The following is a 22,801-nucleotide window of genomic DNA, read 5'->3' on the forward strand; positions in this document are numbered from 1 at the left end:
AAGTGTATTATAAGCCCCACTTCATTTATTTCCCCTCCATTTCTTAATGCACCTGTGTGCAGACTTTATTACGATACTCCTGCAACTACTTCTTGAGCCCCAAACCTACAGTTTTGGGAGTTTTAGGGCTCTTTCCAACAGGGGAAAAACACACACAACAACAACCATGGATAAACTTACATTTTTAAAAAACGGTGCCAGATTTTCACGGAATTCTGATCTTACTTGGCACATTCTGCCTGAAACCATTTACAGGTTCCAGAGGTCCCCAAAGGCTTTGCTAGTCCTATTCATAGACCATAGGACCACACTCCTGACCTCCTGCCGGATACACTGCCGTGTTTAGCTGGAGGGAGAGGGGAAAGGGCAAAGCAGGTGTGGAGCCAATCCAGTACTCCTGCTGCTGTGTCCACACCATGCTGACCTCCCCGCATTTTAGCCCCTTCCCCTCTTCCTACAGGTAAGTGCAGCAGTGTGGATGATTGGAAGACGCCTTGTTCTACTGATATAACTGGCATATAACTTTGGGAACAGGATACCTGGAAATTTGCATTCTCCTGCATATAGGGCTGCCCAAACCTTGCTCCCAAACTCTTTTCAGAGGGTCTGTGTCGGATTCCCCCCACCAAAGTGAAGTGAAGTAGGTGGCTAACAGGATAAGTGCCTTCTTTCTCAATAGAGAAAGAAGGTCCCCCCCTCCCTACTTGTGGAATGCCTCTCTGGCCATTCTGACACCAGGGGAAAACTTCTGTCATTATCTCAGGCCTTTAAAAACCGACATACAGTGGTACCTCGGGTTAAGTACTTAATTCGTCCGTTCTTAACCTGAAACTGTTCTTAACCTGAAGCACCACTTTAGCCAATGGGGCCTCCTGCTGCCGCCGCACCACCGGAGCACAATTTCTGTTCTCATCCTGAAGCAAAGTTCTTAACCCAAGGTACTATTTTTGGGTTAGCGGAGTCTGTAACCTGAAGCGTATGTAACCTGAAGCGTATGTAACCCGAGGTACCACTGTATACTGGATGGGAAGTTTCTGGTTTTGTTAGTTTCAAGCCTAAGGGACCTTTAAAAAAGACAAGAAAAGATTCTTAAATATGCAATAAAAATAAATTTAAAACAGGTAGTTGGGGGAATTGACACCAGCCAATACGTTCCTGCGGCAGTCAGCTAACGTTCTAGGTTAGCGGAGTCTGTAACCTGAAGCAAATGTAACCTGAAGCAAATGTAACCCAAGGTACCACTGTACCTGTTTTTGCCATTTTGTAATTATTTTCTCATCTGGTTTTGCTCTCGTCTCTATTGCAAACATTTAGGCTGCAAGTTATGGTGCTAATATTCAGCTATTGGACCTGCGTTTTAATTTTATCATGTCATTTTATGTTTTTGAGCCCCTTAGAGAAAAAAAATGTCATTGGATGGCCTTATATAAATATAGCTAGTTGGCAGCAGAGCATTCCTCAGCATGGTGGCAGCGGCGAGTGAAGTTGTGCATTGACCATCACTTCCAAAGCCCTATTTTCCCATGTTGGCCAGGGCAGGAAATGGGGACCTGTCATTTTTTTGTCCCAATGGATCTCTGCTTTGTAAAATTTCCCCCTTGAAACCACTGGGGGATGAGGGATTAACTCTACCATCTCCAAGTTGGAATTGCTGGTGATGAGACCAACCTGTGGCCTCTCAGATGAATGAAGGCAGTTTGGTCCTGTCTCTGCCCCATCCCCAGAGTGCCTTGTTCCAGCGTCTAATGCCAGCTCTTGCTAATAAAGACACAATATGTGGAGGCTGCACAATGATAACATTGTATGAGGATATCAGGAACCTCCACGTGTCTCCTCACTTGTGAAGCTCTTCTCCATTGGAAGAGAGGCACTCCTGCCACATCCTATTCCCCTCCAGCCAATGGATCTGGGAATTTGGATTGCTGTACAGTATGTATTTAAGGACACGGGTGGCGCTGTGGTCTAAACCACAGAGCCTAGGCTTGCCGATCAGAAGGTCAGCGGTTCGAATCCCCGCAACGGGGTGAGTTCCCGTTGCTCGGTCCCTGCTCCTGCCAACCTAGAAGTTTGAAAGCACATCAAAGTGCAAGTAGATAAATAGGTACCACTCTGGCGGGAAGGTAAATGGCGTTTCCTTGCGCTGTTCTGGTTCGCCAGAAGCAGCTTAGTCATGCCGGTCACATGACCCGGAAGCTGTCTGTGAACAAATGCTGGCTCCCTTGGCCAGTAAAATGGGATGAGCGCTGCAACCCCAGAGTTGTCCGCAACTGGACCTAACGGTTAGGGGTCTCTTTACCTTTACAATATGTGATTACGGTGGTGAGAGTTTTATATGCACAAAGATAGAAAGACTCATTTTTACCAACCATGGAGGAATGGTTACTGAAATTATTAGGCTTAGCTGAGATGGCAAGAATGGCATGTTTAATCAGAGAAAAGTCATTGTCAACATTTACTAAAGATTGGAAACCTCTCATAGACTTTTTGCGTGAAAAAGAAAAAGAAATAATGGTATTTGGGTTTCAAGGCTGAAGATAATGCTGGTTTATAGAAAGTAGTCTTGCTGGGTGTTATATTGGAGTGGATGTGTTGAATAATGTTTATATACAGCTGATAGACAAAGAATCTTTAGTTTCTTTCTTTCTCTCTTTAAATCCTTCTTCTATCTCTATTTCTATCTCTTTCTCTTTCTCCCCCCCTTTTTTTCTTTCTTTTCCTCTGGATCTATGTTTTATCTACATTATTGTTTTAGTCTGGACAAAAAAGATATTTGATAATAATCTTTGTAAATAATAATTTTTACAAAATCTAATAAAATTTCTTTTACAAAGTAAAGAACAGTGGTACCTCGGGTTAAGTACTTAATTCGTTCCAGAGGTCCATACTTAACCTGAAACTGTTCTTAACCTGAGATACCACTTTAGCTAATGGGGCCTCCCGCTGCTGCTGCGCCGCCGGAGCATGATTTCGGTTCATCCTGAAGCAAAGTTCTTAACCTGAAGCACTATTTCTGGGTTAGCGGAGTCTGTAACCTGAAGCGTATGTACCCTGAAGCGTATGTAACCTGAGGTACCACTGTAAGTGTGTTAGGTGCCCTTCACGCTGAGGCCTAGAGAACTCTTGACAAACAAGAGCTCCTTTCCTCACAAGATTTCTGTGATTCCCCTAAAGATCCATGGGGGATATGTGTACAGCCAGCTCTGTCCCACCCCTGTCCCCACCCTGTAAGTATAGGGACATCTCTCTCAGAACAAAACTCCTTCACAGTTCCAGTGTGTGCACCCAACTTTTCTCCAAAATGTGAAGGCAAAATAGTGCGGACGAATAAAACCGCTGTCCGCCTTACCTCATCTGATCCAGAGCGGAAGATGAGCAAGTCGAAGGGGATGGCAGCCACCATGTCAATGAGAAACCATCCCTTGAAGTAGTGGATGGCAATCTTTGCTGGGTGGCTTACTACCTCATCATTGATATTGACATAAGTGGTGCGGAAGTTGATGATGATGTCAACGATAAACATGATGTCTACAATGAGGTCAATGATGTAGAGCGGGTCGCATGAGTAGCCGCAGTCCGAGCGATTCTCCTCCTGCTCTTCGTTCAGCAGGAAGGCGGCAGAGTAGGGTGTGAAAACGGCTGTGTAGATGACCAGCAGGAGGATCAGCCAGTCCCACACGGCCTTGAAGGGGCTGTAGTGCAGGATGGTCCATCGGTGGATGCGGGGTGCCTGCAGCTTGTACTCAGGGAGGACATCGGCTCCCAGGGACAGGACCTGCCAGGAAAAACAGATATCACAGAATCATAGAATTGTAGGATTGGGAAGGACCCCGGGGGTCATATATTCCAACCTCCTGCAATGCAGGAATCTCAGCTAAGGCATCTAGGACAGGTGGCCATCCAACTTCTGCTTAAGAACCTCCAAGGAAGGAGAGTCCACAACCTCCAGAGGGAGACTGTTCCACGGTTGAATGCTCATCAGTGAGTGATGTGAACTATAGAGGGCAGCTGTGAGGATCCATATAAAACAGGCACATTTGCACCGTAGTACAGTTTCTGTCCTGGCGTGCTCTGGTCCATGGGGTCACGACTAAACGACTAAACAACAACAACAGTTTCTGTGTCCTGCACTGGGTGTGTGAGTGTGTTCCAGTCTTTGGAATCTGACATACACTTGTAGATCAAGAGCAAATACTAGGAAAGAGCAACCAAGTATGTGTGTGTAGAAAAGGGCCATAAGAATGTCTGTGAGGGTCATAAGAATGGACTGCTTCTTCACCATTTTTTTAAAATAAAAAAAATCTTATTTTCCATTCTAACATTTAGAAGAAGAGAAGAAGGGTTTGGATTTGATATCCCGCTTTATCACTACCTGAAGGAGTCTCAAAGCAGCTAACATTCTCCTTTCCCTTCCTCCCCCACAACAAACACTCTGTGGGGTGAGTGGGGCTGAGAGACTTCAAAGAAGTGTGACTGGCCCAAGGGCACCCAGCAGAATCCCCACGGTGGGGTGAGCTCCCTTGCTCTGTCCCAGCTCCTGCCAACCTAGCAGTACAAAAGAATGCCAGTGAGAGTAAATAAATAGGTACCGCTGCAGCGGGAATGCGCTTTGGTTTCTGTCACGGTGTCCTGTTGCACTAGAAGCGGTTTAGTCATGCTGGCCACATGACCTAGAAAGCTTTCTGTGGACAAACGCCATCTCCCTCGGCCTGAAAGCCTGAAAGCAACCCCATAGTCGCCTTTGACGGGACTTAACCATCCAGGGGTCTTTTACCTTTTTCTTTTTACCTATTAGAAGAACAGCCACCCAGAAATGTATTTTTGCCCCCTTGGGCCTGCGCCTTTGGTGGGGGTCAACCTAGCCAACCCCTGGGTATGTTCCTTCAGCCATCCACCCATGTCAGATTAGTAAATTCATCTTTTGGTCCCAGTACCATAGCTGCTTCCACAACCACATGGTGGTTGTGATCTGACCTACTTTCTTCCAGTAGCAAACTCAAAGGCACAAAGACGTCATTAGTCACCAAAACTAACACAGCGACACCAACAGTCCCCCCTGCAGCTTCCCCAGCAACTTTCTGCCATATACCAGTCCTCAGGACCTTTGCCGGCTATGACCCCAAATATCACTGCTCAGGAAATTCACCTGAATGGAACTAGGGAAGCCAGCTTGCACCCTCTCGATGGATGGCTCTGTTAGTTTCTCTTTTTCCCAATCTCCGGTTCAGTTTGCTACTTTTCTACATCAGTTTGCAATTAAAAACAACAAGAACTCCTCGTGAAAATCCACCAACATTTGAGTTTCCCCTAATATACATGGTTTTGTACACAAATTTGCCACGTATGCACATGTCTGCAAACCATTTCCCCTAACAACATGCACTTTTGTATGTTCATATTTTATGAACAAAATATGCACGTTTTTTGTATACGGTTGGAGAACTGGGTACCGAAATTTGGAAAAGGGTGAATATTGAAAGACAGATGCATTTTGGTTCCGTCTTGTTTCAGGAAGTGGGATTTAGTTAGCTTCTTCCTTTTTCCCACCCCCTGCACAAGTACACACACAAGTATCTGTGTGAAGGGAATAAACCATTTGCAAGGAAAAGAGATGGGAGTCCTGGTGAACAAATTGGGAAAGGATAGTCATGGGTAGGCAAACTAAGGCCCGGGGGCCGGATCCAGCCCAACTGCTGTCTAAATCCAGCCCACGGACAGTCCAGGATTCAGCGTTTTTTACATGAGTAGAATGTGCCCTTTTATTTAAAATGCATCTCTGGGTTATTTGTGGGGCATTGGAATTCATTCATTCCCCCCCCCAAATATAGTCCAGCCCCCCCAAAAGGTCTGAGGGACAGTGGACTGGCCCCCTGCTGGAAAAGTTTGCTGAATAAAACTTGAATAAAACATTGGTGGGGCCCAGGTAAACCCTGCCCCACATAATCAATCACAAGACGAGGCACACACACAACATTTGAATGGCAATTCCCATCAACTTTTGGTGGTGGCCCCCTCAAATATTTTATGGTGCCGAAGAGACCTTGGCCCCTAGGAGTTGGCTCCAGTAATCACATTGGTAGCTCACTAGGGAAGACCAACCCAATCTGGTTTAAAATCTGGCTCCTGGAAGATGGGAATTTTCTCTCTGGATGTAACTGACAAATTGATATGCTTTTGTTTTATTTGTTTTGATTTGTTTGTGTTTACTGTTTTACTGTGGGAAAACCAATAAAATACATTTTTTTAAAGTCCTCTCTGGAAAGCAAAACCTCCCCTAGATGGAAAAAGAGAATGATAATCAGAAATTGAACCCAGATCTCTCTCCCGTGACAAGCACCCTGACCATATACAGCCTCAAGAGCCTACAGTTAAGATAGCAGGCAGAAGAAAAACACACCATGGGTTATTTGTGTCCTAGCCACCAATATGAACTCTTCTGTACCATCTAACCACACGCGCAGAACCAAAGCTTAGTAATGTGGAACAACAAAGACGCAGCAGACAAAAGGTAGCCATGGTCTCTCATGAGACAAAGTTGAGGGGAAACATGCAAACACGCCTGAGGCTTTGTAGGTCTGTAGCCTGGACCAACAGCCAGGTGATTGATTCAGACATGCCTCAAAATGGCTTCCATTTTACCACATCTCCTTGACAGGCGTTTGATGGATTGCAAGTCCATTTGCCCCTCCTTAGGTAGGTGGCTTTGCAGGTGGGCCTGGGGCCTTCACTGTGAACTGGTCTATTGCAGACCAGATCATCCTCCTGCCGCCAAATCAATCAATGGTGGCATGAATTTGGGGGCGCTGGCCTGGGCACAGGAACAACTGACCAATAATGGGATAAATCCCCGGCCTGTGGGGCCTTTCGCCCTCTGTCTTGCTGTGCCAGTTCTTCCACCCACCCTCCCGCAGATTAGGGGTTTTTTTTTGCGGATGGTACGACCTTGCTAGGGACAAAGTCAGTCGCCTGTTTTAGGGGCCGAGAAAAAAGCACACCAAGAACTCAGGCCAATGTAAGTTTCAATAGTGGGAGTGGTCCCTACTCGCAAATCAATAGTCAATAGTAACAAAAACTAATCCATTCAAAAGTATGTAGCCTGACAAGGATTACAAACTCAAATAGAGATCACAAACTCAAACTCATAAAGATATGTATAACACAATAATTCATTACAGAATTAGAGATAAGAGTTTATGAGTAGAGATAAGTTCATGTTAGTCCATAGTCAGATTCAACGTGGAGGTCTTAGTTTCACTCATTGAGCAGAAGTCAGAAATCAATTATGGATTAGAAACCAGGACAGGGCCCTGTTTCGATGTATTCGATGGTGTGCTTTTTTCTTGGTATATTTAATAACAAGAACTCCAACTTATTTAACGTTTGCTTTAGGGGCCAGGCAGGAATTTTCCCCATCTGGAAAATTGGCACCGCCATTTTGGTTTTCACCTACCTCAAAGCAATCGTCACAACTCTGTAAGGCGGATAGGCACTGGGTAAGCCTAGTCTTGGTTGGAGGGGAGGTTGTAGCCTCTGCCTGCCCCTCCATGGTTAAGGGTATCCTGTTGAAAGGATCCAGGAGAAGTGGATCCTGTCCGATGCCCAGATGGGAGCTAGGGGAGGCAATGGGTTTTCCCACAAGTGCCAATGGAAAGTTGCTTTCCAGGACTAATAAGTCACCGGGGTGGGGTGGGGTAGATTTTCATAGGGACCACAACAGGAAGAGAAAGTATTCAATCCTCTCACCATGAACTGTGGTCCTGGTCCTGATCATCTTCTCTTGCACTGCAAAAATCTAGACTTCTCAAATACAATCATGCATTTAACTTTATGTCTAATAGTTTCACACTCACTGTATTTATACTAGCAAGGGCATTTTCTATCAAAAAAGCACGTTCAAAAGTTGCAGAACACAGAACTTCTCCAGGTATTTGGTGCAATCTGGGGGTTTGCCAAGCCTGGGAATAAAGAGGCCGCGAACTTTGTTTGCCAACTCTTGAAAGCATATTTATTCACCTGGGCCACTGAGAGTTTTTGATACCTGGCCTTGAGAACTGTTCTGCTTACTGACTTCATGGCTGCATTTTAATCTGCCCTTCTTGTAATTTGTTTTTATTGGTTCTGCGTTGTGTTTATTGATGGTCTTTTAAGGCAGCAAGCTGCCTTGGAATCGGTACAGAAGGCAGTTTATAAATGTTGAAAAATCAATAACGTAACTGAAAGGATAATGCTCCTTTTGCAGAGCAGCCATTGGTTCTCCCTTCCTCCTCACTTCCCCATATTTCTCCTGCATCCCTTTCAAGTGAAATAAACTGATGAATGCTTGAAGACACACAAGAGTGAGGTCAAGGAGCAAACTAACTTTGTGAAAACTTTCCATTTTCTTATCCAGGAAGTTCAAAGTGCTTGCTTGGGTGGAGGATGACTCCCACACAGTTGGCTCTTGTCACATCTGCTGCTCTGTCAGTCATTCTGGGGTTGCACCATTGAGGGCACTCATACGCAGGTGCCACATGGTGGGAGCCAGTGAACTCATGATGGGGACACATAGCCCCAGCACACTCAACCTGCATCACCGAGCAGTCCAAAGTCAGGCCAGGCACAGAGAGAGCTAATACACAGCCATCACTTCCACAGCTTGTCCAGCCCTGGAGTTTTTGAACTGGAGCTGCTGCAGCCATATCCCCATCTTCAGCTGACTACTATCAGCTCCCTTCCTTCCAAATGTCTCCTTGAGAGAAGGGCCTTTCTGTTACTTTCTGTTCTTATCACTGAGCAGCTGCGTGGAGTCACAGGACTCTGTTTACATTCCAGAGACCTTCCTGTCTTACGGGAAAAGGAGACGGGATGTGACGTTAGTGGTTTCCTGGTTCCCTTTGTTTCGGTTGCTCTCTACTTTCATAGAGAGAGGATGTCTTTTCTGTTCTGCGTAGTTTAGAAATAAAACTCTTTACAACGTAGCCAAACCTCTCGTCTCTTCCCTGTGCTGGGAACCCTGCTGCATAGAATGAGCTTGAGGCCTTATCAAAGGCTCAGGTCATTAAACACGTCGGAGGCGTTTTCAAAGGCTCGGCTTGGAGGAAGATGAGGCCTTATTGGCTTGGCCGAGCGGAGTTCCGACACTTACTCCCAAGGAAACCATTAATCTGGATGGGTCCTTGCCTGTAATTGGGTACATCTCCAGATGGGCCTGGTTTCCATCTAACACATGACCTGTCCCTCGGGCTGGGCACTCATTAAGCCTCAAAGTCAGAGGCAGAAGTCACCTTGGATGCGAACAGCCCCTCCTTGTTGCAGTCTTGTTGCAGGACCCTTGTCCTGATGTGTAGCCTGACCCAGGCTTGATGTAAGCCATGGTCTTCCTGGTCCCCTTCTGGTGAGGAATCCATTGGCTAAGGTAGGCAGTGTACTTTGTACACACATCCACACAGTGACATAGCATGGGTTGCCAATGCCCGGGGCCGTGTGAAGTGGGGTGGGTGGGAGGGAGGGAGGAAAACAGCTGGAGTGTGCCTAACGGCGTCTGCGTCACCCAGGAGATCACAGCCACAGAGATGAAAATAAAAGTTGTTCCATTGTTTGGATAGGTTACCGTATTTTTCGCTCTATAAGACACACCAGACCACAAGACGCACCTAGTTTTTGGAGGAGGAAAACAAGAAAAAAAATATTCTGAATCTCAGAAGCCAGAACAGCAAGAGGGATCGCTGTGCAGTGAAAGCAGTGATCCCTCTCACTGTTCTGGCTTCTGGGATAGCTGCGCAGTCTGCACTCGTACCATAAGATGCACACACATTTCCCCTTACTTTTTAGGAGGGAAAAAGTGAGTCTTATAGAGCAAAAAATACGGTAATTCCTGGTCCACATGGAGGAGCTGTATTAAGGCAGCACTGGGTGTTGAAATTCTGCATCCATTTTGCATCCAGGGCAACCACCCTTTTGCCCCTCCCCAGGCTACACCACTGCCTCCACATCCTATACAGCTGCCACTACCTATCGGGTACCTTGCTTTGCAAGTCCATCTCCGCTCTGACAAGTGGGGGTGTCAAGACAGAACACTCCAATCAAGTAAAAAAGGTGTTACTCACTTTAATAACTTAAATGTGCTTTTATGGTGTATGTACCCATGTAAGTAATCATGCAGGTTCTTACTTTACCACAGGCCTATAATGCCTGCATCAACACTCTATATAGTATTATAAGTTTGTGGGTGCCGAATCCCTCAGATCCCTGGATCCAGTAAGTGTTAGAAGCTAACCAAGCCAGGCTAGCTTCCCGAACCCCTGGATTCAGCAAATGTTAATATAGAAGCCATGCTAGCTTCCTGTTGAGGCGATTGCCTGGGTGATGGGCCATTCAGAGAACAAAAGGAAAGAGGGCTCTGTGCTCAGTTAGTGGGCAGGGCAAGAGCTGGGGTTTAGAGCAGAGTTTGCAGTTATGAGCGCTAGAAACTGGAGGGAAAAAGCAGCAAGCAGGAAAAGCAGAGATCAAGCCATGGCTGACCTCTACTTGAATCCAAGGCTGTGGCTATGGGAGAAACAATACCATTTTGGGGGGTTGATGCTGCAAACCCCTCCATCATAGGCTCAGGTTGTGTGCGTGTAAAGGTAAAGGTAAAGGGACCCCTGACCATTAGGTCCAGTTGTGGCCGACTCTGGGGTTGCGGTGCTCATCTCGCTTTATTGGCTGAGGGAGCCGGCGTGTGTAAATAAACCATATATCATAAAGACACCACAGTCTCTGCTGTGCCTCATTTCCAAAAGGAAACATGAACCCTGGGTAACTGCTTGGAATCTAGGACTCTTGCACTGTTCAAAGTCTGAGGCAGCTTGCAACAGTATTTTATAAGCTGCTGTTAGATTTCTACTGAACCGTCCTCAAATAATGCGCTAAGTGTAATATGAATCAATGGCAAATGGCATGAGCGGGGAGTTAATGTGCAGCTCAGAACACGCTGCTAGGAAGCAACAGGCAATGTTAGCTTAATCCCAAAGTGCGATATTCCAACACTTCAAAATGAAGTTGGCCAAGGATGTCCAGCCTGGTCCCTGCAAAGTGTGATCTCAGTCTGGAAGATCATGGGTTTTACAGGACACTCTGCTGCCAGCCTATGGTCATGATAACAAAGTGTGTGAAAGAAGGAGGCTTCAGCAGCAGACCTCCTGATAGCTGAATAATAGAATTGTAGAGTTGGAAGGGATCATGAGGGTCATTTAGCCCAACCGCCTGCGATGCAGGAATCTTTTGGACCCACGATCCTCAGATTACAGTCTCAAGCTCTCCCGACTGAGCTATCCACAGGGAAAGAGTATAAAGAGAAGCAGGGTCTGGTATGTTTTCAAATTGGATGGGTTCATGTAATCGATCCAATTTGAAACCATACCAGACCCTGCTTCTCTTATACTCTTTCCCTCTGGATAGCTCAGCAAGAACCATGTCCTACTGCATTGTGGGCAGCATGAGCAAGCAAGGGATCAACTGATCAAACCCTTACTAGCAAATTTGCCGGGGAAATCTGAAGCCTCCCATATTAAATACCTTCTGGAGTATAGGTTAAATGATATTACACTGACCGTGGCAAAGTTTCTTTCGGAGGTCGCAAGAAACAAAGACCATCATGCTCTATCTAGACCAGAGGTCGGCAACCTAAGGCCCATGGGTCACAAGCGGCCCATGGAGGTCGTTTAGCCGGCCCATAGACCCCCGGTGCCCGCTTGGGGACCCCCGCCGCCCGCTCAGTCAGCTCCCGTGCGCCGCACTAAACTGGCACAGAGCAGAGTGGGGACCGCCTTCTGCGACACTGGCCAGCTTCCCATTGGCTGCAGGAAGCTCCTTCAGCCAATGGGAAGCTGCACACACCTCCTCCGCGCCAGAAGAAGCGCCGGAAATAGCATTTGCGTGTGCGTGTGCAAACATTCCAGCCCACCGCAGCATCTGCGACACCGTGAACTGGCCCAAGCCAAAAAAACTTTGCTAACCCCCGCTCTAGACATAACAAAACGACTACCTTGGTCTCTTTTGCCTGTTGTTTGGTTGTTTCAACTGTATCTGGTTTTGAAACTGTTTTGTGGGTCTATGGACCACAATAAAGATATTTGATTTGAATTGGATGGGGGACTTGCATTGAGATTCCTGCATTGCAGGGGGTTGGACAAGATGGCCCCCCGGGTCCCTTAGAATCATAGAATCATAGAGTTGGAAGAGACCACAAGGGCCATCGAGTCCAACCCCCTGCCAAGCAGGAAACACCATCAGAGCACTCCTGACATATGGTTGTCAAGCCTCTGCTTAAAGACCTCCAAAGAAGGAGACTCCACCACACTCCTTGGCAGCAAATTCCACTGTCGAACAGCTCTTACTGTCAGGAAGTTCTTCCTAATGTTTAGGTGGAATCTTCTTTCTTGTAGTTTGGATCCATTGCTCCGTGTCCGCTTCTCTGGAGCAGCAGAAAACAACCTTTCTCCCTCCTCTATGTGACATCCTTTTATATATTTGAACATGGCTATCATATCACCCCTTAACCTCCTCTTCTCCAGGCTAAACATGCCCAGCTCCCTTAGCCGTTCCTCATAAGGCATCGTTTCCAGGCCTTTGACCATTTTGGTTGCCCTCCTCTGGACACGTTCCAGTTTGTCAGTGTCCTTCTTGAACTGTGGTGCCCAGAACTGGACACAGTACTCCAGGTGAGGTCTGACCAGAGCACAATACAGTGGCACTATTACTTCCCTTGATCTAGATGCTATACTCCTATTGATGCAGCCCAGAATTGCATTGGCTTTTTTAGCTGCCGCGTCACACTGTTGGCTCATGTCAAGTTTGTGGTCAACCAAGACTCCTAGATCCTTTTCACATGTACAGCTCTCAAGCAACTCTATAATTCTATGGGTATTTAAGAACCCAAACAGAAGACAGGATGTTTTCTCAGAGGAGCTCTGCATCCAACCAGGAGCATCATAATGCATCTGATGTCACAGCACCACTCCTTCCTCCTCCTCCAATTCCTCTTCCTCTTCCTCCTCCTCCTCCTCCCTTTCGGAGGACCAAACAGTTCTGGAACAAGGCATCCTTGCGAGCCAATGCCTACTTGCACGCAGGGCCAGCTCAAAGACATTTTGCTGCCGAAGGTGGACAAGACGGTGCCGCTCCAATTCCTTGTACAAAAACCAATGGGACTAACAGCTGAATTTTTTAAGAAGAGGTGATGAACCAGCGCCTTCTACCGCATCTAGGAGAAACAGGCTAGCTAAGGAGATGCAATGCATGCACACTGCTAACCTCCCAAATCTCGCTGCTGCTCCATGTTTCCCAGCACCTGCCGCCTGAGGCAACGGCCCCCCTCTGCCTAATGGGAGGGCTGGTGCTTCTTGTAAGCAAGGCAGGGAATGCACAGAGCTTGACTCTCATACAAAAGTGCCAGGGACTGGCAGGGCTCAGCCGAGTGGGTGGAAGAGGTAGCAATTTATGGGGTTTTGTGCCTCCTGTGAGGCAGGAACCGGATCTGGAGGATGGGGAGGGGTCTGAGCTGTTGGAGAGAGGGGAGGGAGAACAGGGTGCACTAGGAGGAAGAGATGGCGCCTGGAGGAGGGGGCAGCGGAATCCCCTTCATCCCCACCCCCATTGTCCCTCAGGAACAAGAGGGACTTAAAGAGGCAGGAACAGCACAACTTCTTGAAGGAGTAGCAGCTTGTGTGCGTGTCAGGGACTGGACTGAGGAGGAATGGTGGGAGCAGCCCCCCCCTTGTCCTGAACCTTCCCAAGGGCAGGAGGACAGTATTGATTTAGAACAGTGGTTTGCAGAAGGGCATAGTCCAGAGGGGAAAATCTGGGAAATACTGGGTGACGAACAGCTAGAAGAGGAAACACCAGGAGAGAGACAGCTGGCAGATTCAGTGTCCTTGGAAAGCACTCCCGACCCCCTTCACCTAAGACTAGACGGGCTTTGAGAGTGATAGAACAGAGAGCGCGGCGGCAACAAGCTCAGATTACCCAACGTAGGAGTGACGTAGATTAATGGGGACGGAGGGGGTAAACCTTTACTGGGAGCAACGCCATTTCTAGAGAGAAATGCATTCCTTAGTTTCTTTAATAATCACAGCGAGAGACAAACTGGTAAGAACACTCCTTTCATTTGATCTGCTTATTTACTGCCACCGGGGGAGGGATCCAATTCCCAGAAGCCTGACAGTGCACTTGTGCTATTGGAAGAAGGTACTGAAGTTTTGGGTGGAGGCGTGGCAATAGTCCAGTTCGGCACATAAGCCTAGGAAGGACTTAGAAAAGGGTGGGTCTTCTTTTAACACCACAACATGTCTGTCAGTATAGATTTATCATTCCCGTTAGAATCCCAGCAAACCGGACTTAAGTCTCCCATGTGAAAACAAACCTTTCATCTAAGGTCTCATCCACCCTTGTTTTTGCTCTGCTGCATCCCCCCAGGGAAAACCTGGGGTTCAGCGCTGAATTGGAACAAACAGCAATCCGTTTTTCCGCGGATGGCCATTTGTTCCAATTTAGAAATAATCCATGCATTTTCCTTGGGAAAGCAGTGGGGCAAAGACAAAACTACTTGGACCCACACCTAGAAAGCATGGGATGAGGGAAACCGCTTGGATGGGCCCTCTGTCACCAGGTTCCTAAAATGTAAGCATTCTCCTTAGTTTAAGAGATTGCACCTACTTTCTTGCAACAGCGAGCACGTTTATAAGCCCTGCCAATTGTCTCAAGGCTCCAAATTCTCAAGAGCTCAAAAGTAAGTTTCACAGACCCTTTGCAAAACTCCAGTTAACCTTTAAAAGCAGACCTAATTGTAGATTCATTTTTCATGGCAATTGCACTATTTTTTAAGGTGCTAACAGCTGGGGCAGTGAGTCATGCAGTAGTCCAAGGTGTATTTGTGAAATAACATTTGTTTTCCATTTATTTTTGTTTGATATTTTTTAAAATTAATTTTCATTTATAACAATCCAATAAAAACCACATTAGTACAATACCAAATTATAATACTATTTAAAAAGTCATGTTTTCCATTTATTTTTAAGGCTTAATTTGTGGCCTCTTATTGCTCAGGAGATGGGGGAGAGGTTAAATGCCAAGCCCCAAGAAATTGGTGTATAGCAAACATCATTTAACCTAGCTATTGCTGCTATTCAAGCACATATGGCAAACCTTTCTGAAATATCCCACAGGTTTGCCCATCACAGTCTGTATCCTATAGACGTGTGCACATAGTCCCTGGGTCCAGGGAAGTACTTGGGGAAGGAAGTTTCCGTAGAGGTGAGTGAGAGGAGGAAGACAGTGTGGACCTAAATAAAGTTACTCCTGTTTGAATTTACTTGAAGTGCTTGGAGTCTGATTCGAAGAAAAGCAACCTGCTCAGGAACAACACAGGAAGTTCACAAGGAACACACAACAGAGTTCTCCATCTCCAACTGTTAAAACCCCAGGCTGTTCTGACCATGAATACCGTTACAAAAGTTGGGTGCTTTCCCCAGTGGTGTAGCGTGGGGGGTGCAGGGGGGCGGCGGCCGCACCGGCCGCAACATCTGGGGGTTAGGGGGCGCAAATCCACGGGTTAGGGGGCGCAAATTACTTGCCTTGCCCCGGGTGCTGACAACCCACGCTACGCCACTGGCTTTCCCCTCTTTATGCCGGACGGTGGCAAGAGCCCAGGCACTCACCCAGGGTCTGTGTTCCTTTGGAGAATTGAGACGCGGCAGAGACTGTCGTAGCTTTAAGAAATATGGTTTATTCGCCTATTTACACCTGCAGTCTGCCTGGAGGGAGTCCAGCATCTTACAGCATGGTCATTTCAAGAGGAGGCCTGACTGGGATCATAATGCCAAGAGTCTCCCTCTTGTAAGAGTCTTAAGGCAGAAGTCAAGAGGAGGTAGCAGACCATCAGGAGAGGCTCCTTTGGTGCTGTGCAGTTATTGAATTGGGCAAAGGCTTACTGGGAAGAAGAAACATAATATGTCTGATTCCCCATCACTGGGGGAATGCCAGTTACTACCCAGGTTTGCCTGCATCCCTAGATGAATCAGAGGCACCTTGCCTTCATACAGATTTTTCTTATGGGCCAACACAGCTAACCTTTACTTTTTAATACTGCCTTCCTCTTATTTCAGAATGAAATAATTTACATTCATGCATAAATACAAGAGGGATGGTCTGCTTACGATTAGTTACTCAAGAATACCAACAACCTAGAATATCCTCTATGACTACCTCTAGCCCACAATCCTGACCTATTTTTGCACACATCTTACTTGTGCAAGGCCATATTGATTTGTTTGGTATTTTGATACGCTGGTGCAACACTACAACTCATGGTTGAGTGACCCCTGCAGTGGCGTAGCGTTGTGGGGGGGGCAGGGGGCCGTGGCCCTGGGTACAAAATTCTGAGGGGGTACAGCCAGGTGCCCCCATGCAGGCCCCAGCTTCAAAGGGAGCCCTGGCCTGGCGAAGGTGGTAGAGGAGCTCAGGCCCACAGCGAATGGGTACAGATGGAAGCAGGCAAGCAAGAGTTGATCCCAGTGTGGCTTGGCCCAGAACTCCCCTCTGCAGGCATTGGGGGGATTTGCCTACCAAGGGCCACATCAGCTGGCTGAGCTCCCCCCTGTGCGGGCTGGCAGGCAGTGCACCATAGCCCCGCTTTGCTCTGGTGGAGGTCCTCCAGCAGCATCAGCAGCTTACGCGCCACGGGTGTCGGCAACCCACACTACGCCACTGGACCCCGGTACCTGAGACCCATTTTGCTCAACTTATGCAACAAACCAGGGTGGTACAAAGCACTAGGAAAAATCCTATCCTTCTCCACATGAACATGAGCCCTCCTTGCAGTGGCAACATGCTCTGATGAGAAGCCTAAGCATTACCGTATTTTTCGCTCTATAAGACGCACCAGACCACAAGACGCACCTAGTTTTTGGAGGAGGAAAACAAGAAAAAAAAATATTCTGAATCTCAGAAGCCAGAATAGCAAGAGGGATCGCTGCGCAGTGAAAGCAGGAATCCCTCTTGCTGTTCTGGCTTCTGGGATAGCTGCGCAGCCTGCATTCGCTCCATAAGACGCACACACATTTCCCCTTACTTTTTAGGAGGGAAAAAGTGAGTCTTATAGAGCAAAAAATATGGTAATTTAAGAAAACACAAAAATACTGAGTGACAAAGCTTGCTGGGTGTTAAGAAACAGGTTGTGTCACTGCAATGGCTGAAGCAACAGCATTGCACTGCATTTTGCAGGTAGATTATTCCTCCGGTATACGGGAAGAATAAAATAACTTCTCCCTGTTGGGTTTGCAGTCAAGTTCAGATCCCATCCATGGTAATGAGATGGCTCCTCTATCAGTCTCTCATACAAGCATACACGCATATGCAGGAGACATCGGACTGCAAAGGGCATTTGGTAGCCTGGTAGAGATTAATCAAAACCAATCAATCACTGGTCTCTGGATTGAGAGGAAAGCACCAATCAAGAGACAGTGGCTCTTGAGGGAGGGGCCAGGGAATAGGAAAAAGTGACCAAAATCCAATTGTTCCAAGAGGCAGTGGGAAGGTTGAGTGCGCAAGTGCTGTGACAAACCCTGGAGATGGGAGTCATGGAGGTCTGGGAAGCCGGGCAACAGATCCAAGATGTTCATAACGAGTTAGCCAAATTCTGAACACAAAAACCTCACTGGAGCAGGCTGAAAGGCTCATATTGATTTCAGTGAGGTTTGCCTCGTGCCCTGTATATTTGCAGTGCCCGAGAAATTACATCATGACATACTGTAACAGAGACAGACCCTGACTGTTTCACCCACGCTCCTGGAATTGGAATACACGCACACATGAGAGTCCCTGATTTTGATATGGGACTACACGGGTGAAGCACTATGGTATAGAACCATTGCATCAGTTTAACCGCTGCAGAAGGACTGCAAAAGCACACATGCACCAATGAGGCAGCCTGCCAGATTTAGGCCACATTCACCCTGCACATTTAAAGCACTATGATACCATGATGTTTGGGAAAATTCTCTCTCTCTCTCTTTTAATTACAATTCTGCATTTGATGTGCAAGACTAATGCGGCAGGAAAAGAGACTTACAGTGGTACCTCAGGTTAAGTACTTAATTTGTTCCTGTTCTTAACCTGAAGCACCACTTTAGCTAATGGGGCCTCCTGCTGCTGCCGTGCCACCGGAGCATGATTTCTGTTCTCATCCTGAAGCATAGTTAACCCGAGGTAATATTTCTGGGTTAGCGGAGTCTGTAACCTGAAGCGTCTGTAACCCGAGGTACCACTGTATATAAACCCTTTACCCGGTGGGGGGTAAAAATAACTTTGGGATTCAGGAGAAGAATGGTGCAAGAGAGATGGGCTAGTCTTCCACTTCAAACTGCAGCTATAAAAAAAAATCCCATAAAAGAACCATGGCACAACTTGTGAAATGTACTGCCATCACAAAGGTCCCCGCTGCCCATTAAACCGCCTGCCAACTCTATGGCTTCCTTTTCTCCACACTGACTTGAAAAAAAAAAAAATAATGGATGGTTTTGCATTTTCCTTTAAAACAAACTCTATTCTTTACTGACATTTTTCTTTTCTTTAGTACAGGTATATAGCGGTCAGATGCCAGTAACCAGCATGTTCAACATCTCCAGCAGTAAGTAAACACCCAGGCGGCATAATTCCATTCTCTTAATGTTTTCATATTGCATTATTTCATCAATGGTTTGTCTTTGCTTTTTGACTTCCTTCTTACCCTTGCCCCACTCCTTTGCAAATGCGCACAGTTTCACCGAAGTGCTCAGCTTGCCTTGCCCTCTTAGCGAATGCTCTTTTTTCATTTATGGAGTACTATTCCTAACATTCTTAAGAGGTTAAATCTTTCAGAAACATAAAGAACTTGTGCATATTCTCTATGCCCCTTTACTACCTAATATTATCCTTCTAGAAGCACATGAAAAAGGAAGGCATTCCTGAGGTTTGTACGGCATTACCTACATGGATACTATGAATAAGATGTTTATATTCCTCTTCCAAACCCTCTTCCTCAATCACCTCCAGAAATAAGCAGAACTTCCTGATCAGTATGTGTAGTTTCTAAAAAGGGATTCTTCTTCTTTTTCTCAGTTTACCACTGATAAACTCTCTCTACACCCGAATAATGTTCACAGTGTTGACCCCGCAACAAGCAATTTCCTATGTAATCGGGGGAAACGTGTGTTGCAATATAGGGATGAGTGAATGTGTCAATTTTGGTTTCTCTCAGCTTCTCATTTTTCCACCCTTAAGTTCAGGTCCCCACATTTCCAAATCAGTTTGTAGATTTCTTTTTCTAGCAAAGCCCTCGTGAAAATTCGTCAGCATGTTAGTGCAAATTTCTGCATGCAATTTTGCCTGATATACACAACGTTGCAAAGCAATTTCCCCCCAAAACAAACCATCTCCGCATCTTATCTTTCACCGGTACATGTACATGCACATGCACACTTTACCCAATTTCTATGCATGTTTGTACACATTATTTTGCTGGAGAATTGCGCTGCAAATTTCAGAGAAGTGCAAGTTTTGAAGGATGGCTGTTTCGGCTCTCATATTGTTTCATGGACAAATTTGCCTTTAAATGTGAACAGCCTCGAAGTTCTCCCTCATCCAGATCATTACCCACACAGTGCTATAAAAATGAGTGAAACAGTTAGAGGAGTTTGCAGCAAATGCCACAGGGAGTGTGCGCCCAGTGCTATTTTGCCCACCAAGTGTCTTCATTCAAATGCTCTAAGGTTTAGAAAAATCCGAGAGCCGTGCCGCAGAGAAATAAGTGGCGGGGGTTTGAGAGGAGTCCCGCAAACCTAATAACTGGGGGTTTTGGCAAATGGTGGGGTAGGACTTTAGTCCCTTGTCCTTTTGCACTGAGTCTCACCCTGCAGGAAGACATCATCACCAATGAATTCTTGATGATATTCTGATGCCTACCTGAGCCTTGGCATAGTGACAACTCATTATCCTACCTGTGCAGAAGGGGGCCCAGAACAGCAGTGAGGTTTGCATGGAAAATGAAGGATGCTCGCCCCCTGAAAATCTGACTTATGACCAGCTTCCATTATAAGTTTTTTTGTCCTCCCTGTGTAAAGAACAACGCTTAAGCCCCGACACATACACACCCAGCCCCTCCAAACCGTTTTCTCTCATCACTCACCGGCTTCAGCTTGAGTTTCAGACTCATTTCTCTCTCTGTGTTGGAAGTAAGTGCTGCCTGTGTGAGCCGGGGAGCGAGACTCAGGGAGGGGAGAGGGGAGTGGTGCAGTGCTCCCTAGCCTAGACACTGGGCTGCTTACATCACTCCCCAGAATGGTGGGAAAGAGCTGTGATCACACTCAGAAATACACTACACAGGCACACAGGCACACACTCTTCCTGACTTGCATGCATGTGGTAAGCAGGGGTTAGTTAGTAGTACTTTTGGAAACTCTTCAAATACCACGACCCTCTCTCCTGTTTTCCATCATTAATAATAATAATAATAATAATAATAATAATAATAATAACAACAACAACAACAACAACAACAACAACAACAACAACAACAATAATAATAATAATAATAATACTTGTACCCCGCCCATCTGGTCAGGCCTCCCCAGCCACTCTGGGCAGCCCCCAACAGATTATTAAAAACATGATAAAGCATCAAACATAAAAAAAATCCCTAAACAGGGCTGCCTTCAGTTGTCTTCTAAAAGTCAGATAGTTGTTTATTTCCTTGACATCCGATGGGAGGGCTACCAAAAAGGTCCTCTGCCTGGTTCCCTGTAACCTTACTTCTAGCAGTGAGGGAACCACCGGAAGGCCCTCAGAGCGGGACCTCAATGTCCGGGCTGAACAATGGGGGTGGAGACACTCCTTCAGGTATACAGGGCAGAGGCTGTTTAGGGCTTTAAAGATCAGCACCAACACTTTGAATTGTGCTCGGAAACATACTGGGAGTCAATGAAGGTCTTTCAAGACCGGTGTTATATGGTCTCAGTGGCCACTCCCAGACATACATTTACCCTAGATACCAACTTTCAGTGCAAGGCTGGATCCGGTGTGATCTTTTTCCTCTTTAGAAGAATGCACCTGGTGAAATGTGGCCAAGATGGAATGAAATACAAAACACACAGAACAAATGCCACACACATTTTGCAGGGAAGACCCACAGTTTGATCTACCAGCTGCCAACACCTCCTTGCAGAATCATCACAACGTTAAATGTGTTTTGCTCACGTGTTTTAGGAGGGCACGGCGAAAAGCCTCTTCAAATGGGGAACAAGTCAGGGCCACGTTTGAGGAAACCGCTACCAATACTACTCCCATCTACGCTCTTCAGCTCCATTTCAATAGGAACCCCAAACCTTCGTACTTTCTGTCAGTTACAATTGCGGACCTTCTCAAACCTATTTCCGCATGCGAGAAGTCTAGAGTTTTGCCAGTTTTATGCATCCACCAGCATGAGCAGAATTTGGCCTTTGGCATGCCAGCAGGAAAGTGTACCAGAAGCATAATATTATAACATGGTGTCTGATGCACCCAGCTGACTCATCATGGGTTGAGCAGCAACATCCTATGATTGTGTGAACAGCCTCCTTCCTCCCATGCCCTTTAAAAAATAAAGACTGAGACACTGGTGAAATGGTGGGGACCCTACAGGGTTTCTATTCTTTCCTGTTTCTTTCATAAAAAGGTAAAGGTACCCCTGATCGTTAGGTCCAGTTATGGACGACTCTGGGGTTGTGGCGCTCATCTCGCTCTATAGGCCGAGGGAGCTGGCATTTGTCTGCAGACAGCTTCCAGGTCATATGGCCAGCATGACTAAACCGCTTCTGGCAAACCAGAGCAGCGCACGGAAACACTGTTTCTCTTCCCGCCAGAGCGGTACCTATTTATCTATTTGCACTTTGATGTGCTTTCGAACTGCTAGGTGGGCAGGAGCTGGGACCAAGCAACGGGAGCGCACCCCGTCACGGGGATTCGAACCACCGACCTTCTGATTGGCAAGCCCTAGGCTCAGTGGTTTAGACCATAGCGCCATCGCGTCCCTGTTTCTTTCATAGAATTACATAACTGTATTGTTGGAAGGTATCCCTGAGGGTCGTCTAGCCCAAACCACTGCAATGCAGGAATCTCAACTAATTTGTCCATGACAGGTGGCCATCTTAAAAAACGCCAATGGATAGTCCACCATGTTCCATGGGAGTTTATTCCACTGTCAAACAGCTCTTTATGCTCCTTGCTAATCAGCAGACGTGGGTGGTGGGTGGCACTGTGGGTTAAACCACAGAGCCTAGGACTTGCCGATCAGAAGGTTGGCGGTTCGAATCCCCGCGATGGGGTGAGCTCCTGTTGCTCAGTCCCTGCTCTTGCCAACCTAGCAGTTTGAAAGCACGTCAAAGTGCAAGTAGATAAATAGGTACCGCTCCGGCGGGAAGGTAAACAGCATTTCCATGCACTGCTCTGGTTCGCTAGAAGCGGCTTAGTCATGCTGGCCACATGACCCGGAAGCTGTACGCCGGCTCCCTCGGCCAGTAAAGCGAGATGAGCGCCGCAACCCCAGAGTCGGTCACAACTGGACCTAATGGTCAGGGGTCCCTTTACCTTTACCTTAATCAGCAGACTGGCGAGCTACGCACTGTGATTTCATAGCAACCCCCACAGCTTTGAGAAAAGCTGTCTAGCGAAACTGCGTGTATGCTTATGAGCCCACAAATGCTGGGGATGGGAGCAATCTCTAAGACTCTCCATATGAACTGAATATTAGTTTATGTGACCCACACGCTATCAAGAT

The 22,801-nt window shown here is 46.7% G+C and overlaps 1 protein-coding gene across 4 annotated transcripts in view; it reads right to left on the minus strand.

The window, feature by feature from the left end:
• Nucleotides 1–22,801, minus strand: part of KCNH6 (potassium voltage-gated channel subfamily H member 6) — a 124,056-nt gene that overhangs the window by 24,802 nt on the left and 76,453 nt on the right. For all 4 annotated transcript variants that reach the window (XM_083582455.1, XM_083582458.1, XM_083582456.1 and 1 more), the window contains one exon: nucleotides 3,347–3,772. In XM_083582455.1, coding sequence (XP_083438581.1) covers nucleotides 3,347–3,772 — 426 coding nt within the window. The remainder of the gene's footprint in view (nucleotides 1–3,346; nucleotides 3,773–22,801) is intronic.

Source organism: Podarcis filfolensis, assembly GCF_964270895.1.
Source record: "Podarcis filfolensis genome assembly, chromosome: 13".
Classification (NCBI taxonomy): domain Eukaryota; kingdom Metazoa; phylum Chordata; class Lepidosauria; order Squamata; family Lacertidae; genus Podarcis; species Podarcis filfolensis.